Raw genomic sequence first — 6,777 nt, forward strand, 5'->3', positions numbered from 1 at the left:
TGCTCGAACCTGAAAGAGCAACGCAGACAGCAAACGTCCTCCTGGGCTCCATGGCCTCGAGCCTCACGCTCCCTATATGACAGAGACCACCCAACGGAGCCCTAAGCAAGGTTTTTGCGAGGTTGTACCAAACCAGTAGTCAAAGCAGTTGTTTGGCCATGTTTTGTTTAATTTGGCAGGCAAATCTGTCAAAGAGAGAAAGCCTTGCCAGGGAAACATGCAGCACTTTCACCTCTGACAAAGTCCACCCACCTTGAGAGGCTGGAGAGCAAAGCAAACACCATGGCACCGTATCCGCCAAGGAAAGGCAAGGCAGCTCACTGCTCGCTTCTCCTCTTGCATCTTGAATGACCTCCGACTAAGCTGCTGGGCTGAGAGTGGTGCTGCGTTGCTCCTGTCACGCAAAAGCTTGCTGTTTTCCCATGCCGGGTGGCTGTGGCCCAGCACCATACCCCAGCAATGCAGAGGGAAGTGTGTCCTCCACGTCACCGCGGAGGCAGCAGCGTGGCAGCACCTCCGAGACATCGACATGGGATATGGATAGTGGGGAGCCGCCTGTGGGGAAGGGCAGAAGGGATGCCGGAGCTGTGACACCTGAGCACAGCACTGTACAGGGCTGTCTGGAGGCTGCTGGGAGAGGTCTTCAGCCTCTGGCTGCCACCCAAGTCACCTGGTAGAAAATAAATGGTGACAGCCCTCTTTGGATTCACCTGATCTTAAACTTGGGAGTGCCAGTGATGCTTGTCACAATTACAAGGCTAGCGGTGCTGCCTGCTGCGTCCTGATCCCTCTGCAAGCACCTGCAGAGGTGACCTGCCTGTTTTGCCCTGGGGTGAAGCCTCGTGTGCTCCATCCTGGGACCAGGCTAGGATACACCAGCCCATTCACTGCCCTCCAGGCTGGACTGTTCTTTTGAACACTCATATTTCTTATGATACGCTATAATTACTGACCTTCTTAAAGTGAAGTATTTTTATTTGCTAACTGAAATGTGGAATTAGGGAGAAAGGGCCCTTAGACAGCAAGGCAGCGCATGCATGTTCAGTCTCATCTGATGCTACGTACCATGACAAGGTGAGTTAGAGGAAGGCAATGAACACAAGTAGTGCTGATGCAAGGTTGAATCTTGGCAAGTGTATCCTGGCATCGAAAACACGATGTGGGTGTAGCAGAAAGCAGGTGTCCCCCATCCTAGCTACGACCCAGCCACGCAGGCAACGGCAGCAGAGAAGCACCAGCATAGACTTCAAAGCAGGATAGCTACCAGCACAGGAGACCATGGGAATACATGTGTGTTGTTACCCCAGTTCAGAGGTCGTACCACTTCAGTACTGTGCCCAAGTGACTACGTTAAAGCTTGCACAGTCTCCAGTTATCTTTTCCCCGCTCTGTTTTGACCATGCTTTTAGAAAATTTACCTGTGCTCCCTCACTCCAGTCTCCATTGGCAATAATGCTTTTGCTGTGATTCCTCTTCATCTTCCCTTGCTTTTCCTGTTGATTATTGCTATGTGCCTAAAGAAATCTTTATGTCAACCCACCTCCAGTTCTCCCCTTCCCCCTCTCAATTATTTCTTTGTTTCAGGTTTAAGCATGAATTCTCCTGGTACCCCAGACTGATTTCTCTTTGTTGTCAAGAGCAGCCAGTGACATTTGGTGGAGTCGGGCTCCTCAGGCAGCCTGCACCAACACGTATTAGATGGTTGTCACTGCTGCCCTGGATGTCCTTTCCCAGTACTAAGCATCTGGGTTTCGCTCAACCCCATGTATTGATTAGCAACACCCGCAAATGTCAAGCTATTTGGGATCTCTACCACGAAGTGTAGTTAATGCATACATTTGTGGGTACAGCTTATTCAGTATGCTTATTCATCCCCGACAGGCAGCACCCGGCTCATTACCAGTGAGCACAGGTAGGAATGAGGAACTGGTGATGCTGAGCACCAAGCCACTTTGAAACACGATGTGCCAAGTCATGAGACCCAGCCAGCCAACCTCAATCCAGTGCCACTATTAGTGCGTCAAGAAAGTCCCTGACTGGTACTTTCAGTAGAAGTAGGAACTTTAGGGATATTCACATCAATTTAAAGCCACTGTCCCATCATGGCAAGCTGGGCAGAGCCCTCAGTATGTGGCTTGGCTCAACACAGGAAACCAGTGGGGTAAAAGCCACTTACTTTCACGTAGAACAGACCAAAAGTACCATCAGCAGAATGTCCCGTGCCACAGATGAGGAGCCACAAGTGAGTGCTTCACTGTAGGCTCTGCGCCAGGCCGCTGGCCCTCCTCTTGGTCAGCCTAGAGAGATCAGGGGAGGAGTGAAGTACTTCTAATTTTCTGGAGTGGGTACCAGGGGGCTGTGACATGTCCATGGGTGACTCGCCCAGCCCTGGCTGGCTCCATCCACGGGGGTCTGGGGCCAGGCGGCAGCCGGGACACGCTCCCAGAGATCTGCTTCTATCGCAGCCCCGGGGACGGGGAGGGGGGGACCCTTCCTTCCCCTCCCCTTCTCGCCCCCCTCCTCCTCTCCCCCGGCCGCACAGCCGCTCTCCGCTCCCCCACCCCCAGCCCACCCATCGCCGCCAGCCGAGACGCCCGCCCTGGCTTAGGCTCCGGCAGCTGCTGCGGTTGCTGCTCGGCGCCGCCCCCGGCCTCCCCCGCCGCCACCCCGCCGCTCGGGCTCTCCGCACCGCTGCTGCTGCTGCCGCTGCCGCTGCCGGTGCGGCGGGGCGGGGGGCGGGCCGGGGGCGGGCCGGGGGCCGCGGCGCGGCCGTCGGGCCCGGCGCGCCGGCTTGGGGGCCGGGGAGGACCATGCACCGCGCTGCCTCCAACCAGCGCTCGGTCTCCTCCTCCTCGGGCTCCTTCCAGCCGCCGCCGCCGCCGCCGCCGCTGCCGCACGCCGCCGACCGGCAGCCCCTCTTCCGGGGGGGCTCCAGCAGCGGCGGCAGCCGGCGGGGCTCGGGGTCGAGCTCGGGCTCGGCGCGGGCCCGCCGCCCCCGCAGCCCCCGCAGCAGCAGCACCGAGGAGGAGGAGGAGGAAGAGGAGGAGGACAGCATCAGCATCAGCAAGCCCCTAGTGCCGCCGCCCGCCGCCCCGCTGCCCGCCGCCGCCTCGCCGCTCCCCAGCATCAGCAGCAGCAGTAGCAGCGGCGGCGGCGGCGGCGGGGGGAGCCCGGGCCGCAGCATGACGGCGGCGGAGCTGTACGGGGCGGCGGCGGCGGGCGGCGGGGCGGCGGGCGGCGGGGCGGCGGCGGGGGCGCTGCTGGGGCCCGGCGGGGCGGCGGGCGGGCGGCGCTGGGGCTTCCAGGCGCTGTCCCTGGTGCTGCTGCTGGGGCAGGGCGCGCTGCTGGACCTCTACCTGATCGCCGTCACCGACCTGTACTGGTGCAGCTGGATCGCCACCGACCTGGTGCTGGCGGCCGGATGGGGCATCTTCTTCTGCCGCAACAGCCGGGCCCGCCGCCGGGAGCGGCCCCCGCCTCCCCCCGGGCCGCCGCCGCCGCACCCCCTGCTGCTGCACGGCCCCCCCGGCGGCCGCGGGGCCGGTGGCCGCGGGGCCGGCGGCCCCCCCCGCGGCGGCGACTTCGCCTACGCGCACCTCGCCTGGCTCATCTACTCCATCGCCTTCACCCCCAAGGCGGCGCTGATCCTGGGCACCTCCATCCTGGAGCTGATCGAGCTGCGCCTGCCGCTGGGCACCACCGGCTTCCGCATCACCCTGGCCCTCTCCGCCCCGCTGCTCTACTGCCTGCTGCGGGCCATCGGCACCGAGGGCTCCGGGCAGCTGCTCCTGCCGCCGCAGCCGCCGCCGCAGCACCGCGCCGCCGCCGCCTTCCTCGCTACCTGCCTCGACCTGCTCGACAGCTTCTCCTTGCTGGAGCTGGTGCTGCAGCCCGGGCGGCCGGCGCCGCTGCCCGCGCCGCTGCGCTACCTCCTCATCGCCGTCTACTTTCTCTGCCTGGCCTCGCCGGTGCTGTGGCTCTACGAGCTCAGCGCCGCCCGCCCCCCCGGAGCCGCCCGGCTCGCCCTCCACCTCCTGCTGCCGGCCGGGCTGCTGGACGCCCCGCTCCTGGCGCTCCGCTGCCTCCTGCTCCTGCGCTACCAGCAGCCGCTCTCCCTCTTCATGCTGAAGAACCTCTTCTTCCTGGCCTGCCGCGGCCTGGAGGCGCTGGAGACCTGCTGCCTCCTCCGCCCCGCCGCCGCCCCGCCGCCCGCCAAGTACGGCCCCGCCGCCGCCGCCCCCGCCGCCGCCGCCCCGCTGGCCCACGGGCTCTCCGACGCCGACGTGGGCCCCCACGGGTACGTGAACGCCTTGGCGGTCACCGCCCAGGGCTGAGCCACCCTTACGGCCCCGGCCGCCGCCCCCGGAGGGGCTCCCGCTGCCTCCGGGTCCGCTCCCGGCAGAGTCTCTCTGCGTTTCTGCTCAGGTTCCCGCCGCTGTGGCTGAGCAGGGGAAGGGGACGCGGGCTGTCCCGTCGGACTCTCGCTCTCCTCCTTCCCTTTCCCACGGACAAATGCATCAGCGCAAACCCGACTACCTGCAGGAGCCTACGGCTGACACTTGTCCCTGGAAAACGCACCTGCCCTTCACCACGAGTCTTCTTCTAGTGCTTCTGCCTCTCCGCACTGTTTGGAGGGTCCCACTCTTCCTCTCTCACTCCCCACCAGGACATCGTCTTGCTTTGTGACCATAAAGGTTTAGTTTTTCCTTTTCCTCGTAAACAACAGGGACCAGTGGTTTTTTGTCCCCTCCTTTAAGAACTCCTGCTGACCACAATGCTGAGATGTGAGGGGGGGTCTGACCAGCAGAGACGTGCCTTTGAGGTGTGGGCAGGACCAAAGGGAGCACGCGTTGGTTTCGCTGGGTCCTGCAAAGCTGCCACCTCTGCTTCCCAGCAGCAGAGCTGCAGAGGGTCTTTGCATGCCAGCTGGAGAACCTCCGGGAGCACACTGGCCGTCTGGTCATTTCAAGCCTAGGAGCCACTTTCTCCAAGCTGAAAATGTCTACCTCTGTGCTTCAACCTTTTGCATCTTATGTTGATTTCACACCTGAACTGTGTAAATCCAGCGTGGACATAATCTAGGGGCTTCGACCCCATTTCACTGCCACCGAGACATTTCTTTCTGGTGAGAACAGGGTTTACAGTAGCCTATTGTTTGCTTCAGGCAGCAGCACCCAGGTGTTGGGGCTCTCATTTCTCTGTGAATATGCATGTTTATGGGATCAGTGTTGGTTTTCTTTTATGCAGAGTGTAGGGTCTCTCTTTCCACAGGCTGGGAAAGCTTTCCGCTGGCCCTCCCTCCATGTCTGTCTGTGAGAACAGAGATGGAGCTAAGTCTGCAAACTGCCCCCACCCCCGCCATCTCAACCAACAGGGCAGAGGATGTCAGTGTGTCAGTGCTGCTCGGGGGTGGGCCCTGTGCTTGGTGAACCTCCCTCCTCAGCACAGAGCTCCGGAGCTTTGCCGAGAGCCCCCACACCAGCATCCTATCCTCCATGTGCACGTGGTTAAGGGTGGATGGGGAAAAAGTTAGTTGCTAGTAACCTCTCATAGAAACAGAGTTATCTTTGGTTTTAAGCTCCATCAGTGTTCAGTGGGGGTTAAGGCCTGCTCTTCTGCCTGGCTGCGGTTGCTCCTGAAACCAGCCAAATGGAAGCAGGAGCCCAGAGGCCACGTTTGGAGGAAGGACTTTGCCCCTCCCAGGCTTATATTTTGTCATCTGGGCAAGGCCGCATTTATTGGGAAAAAGTGTTTCCTGTCCTGAGCCTTTTTTCAAGCTGTCCTGATGGGACAGGGAAATAAAGCACAACCAACTGCTACCCAGAGCCAACAGCAGGACTGCGGGGACAGCCCAGACTTCTCCAGCGCACACATCCATTCTCTCCTTCAGGGCTTCAGGAGGACCTGCATTGGACAAGCCTCCACTGCCTGCTCCACTGGACTCGCTACAACAAAATGTTTACAGTCTGGTAACTTCCAGCTCCCGCTGGCAGAAGCCGGGGGTGCCACGGGGCTCTTCTCCCCCAGCTCTTGGGTGGCCAACGAGCTTCGAGGGGCTCAAAAAGCCCCTAGAAAGAAGGGGGCTGTTCTGTTCCAAGCTGCAGCGAGGATGGGTGACTTGCTGCTCTCCCCATGCCAAACGGAGAGCCAGCAAAGGCTTGGATTAACTCTCCCAACCAGTGCTTTATTTTTAACCTGAGCCCTCACGCGGGCAATTGTGTGAATTTTGGCCAGTGGCCTTTCTCTTCAGTAACTTCTTTTTGTCTGGACAATCTTGGTGCTGTAGTGACTGTGATTGTAAAACTTGGTACTGTGAACTTTTCCTATGTGATGTGAGATGTGTCAAGGGGATGCTATGTTCCTGGCCAAAGGAGGTGTTAATTACAGGTATTTTATGCTTGTACAGATACTTGTTTCCTTGCACCTTCCTTTTTCAGCATTAAACAGATAGTAAAGGCTCAGAAAGAGCTACAGGATTATTCAAGAGAGAAAGAGATGATACCTGTACCTAGGAGTACTCCATGCTTCAGTTAAACAGCTGAAGAAATAAGAAAAAAAAAACCCAACAAAAAATCCCACAAACTTTGCCAAAAACAAGGTGAAGGAAAAGCTATTCACCCCCAACTATGTTTTACTGCTCCTATGGCCAAATTCACGATAGCACCAAAGTGCTTAGAACATCCCTAATAGACTGAAGCATAGGCATAGTTGAGACACTGGAAGAATCACAGCAGAATTATGAACAAGTCTTACTTCAGTACCCCTGTCATAGCACAG

At 59.3% G+C, this 6,777-nt stretch overlaps 1 protein-coding gene across 1 annotated transcript; it reads left to right on the forward strand.

Annotated features, from left to right (window-relative positions):
- Nucleotides 1-2,876: 2,876 nt before the first annotated feature.
- TMEM121B (transmembrane protein 121B) lies at nt 2,877-4,334 on the forward strand (the record flags this gene model as incomplete). The annotated part of the gene is made up of 2 exons (XM_054197630.1): nt 2,877-3,074; nt 3,273-4,334. Coding segments are annotated over 2 exons (1,260 nt in total), but the record flags the coding sequence as incomplete, so codon positions are not given.
- Between the last annotated feature and the right edge of the window lie 2,443 nt (nt 4,335-6,777).

Source organism: Rissa tridactyla, chromosome 1 (genome assembly GCF_028500815.1).
Source record: "Rissa tridactyla isolate bRisTri1 chromosome 1, bRisTri1.patW.cur.20221130, whole genome shotgun sequence".
NCBI classification, from domain to species: domain Eukaryota; kingdom Metazoa; phylum Chordata; class Aves; order Charadriiformes; family Laridae; genus Rissa; species Rissa tridactyla.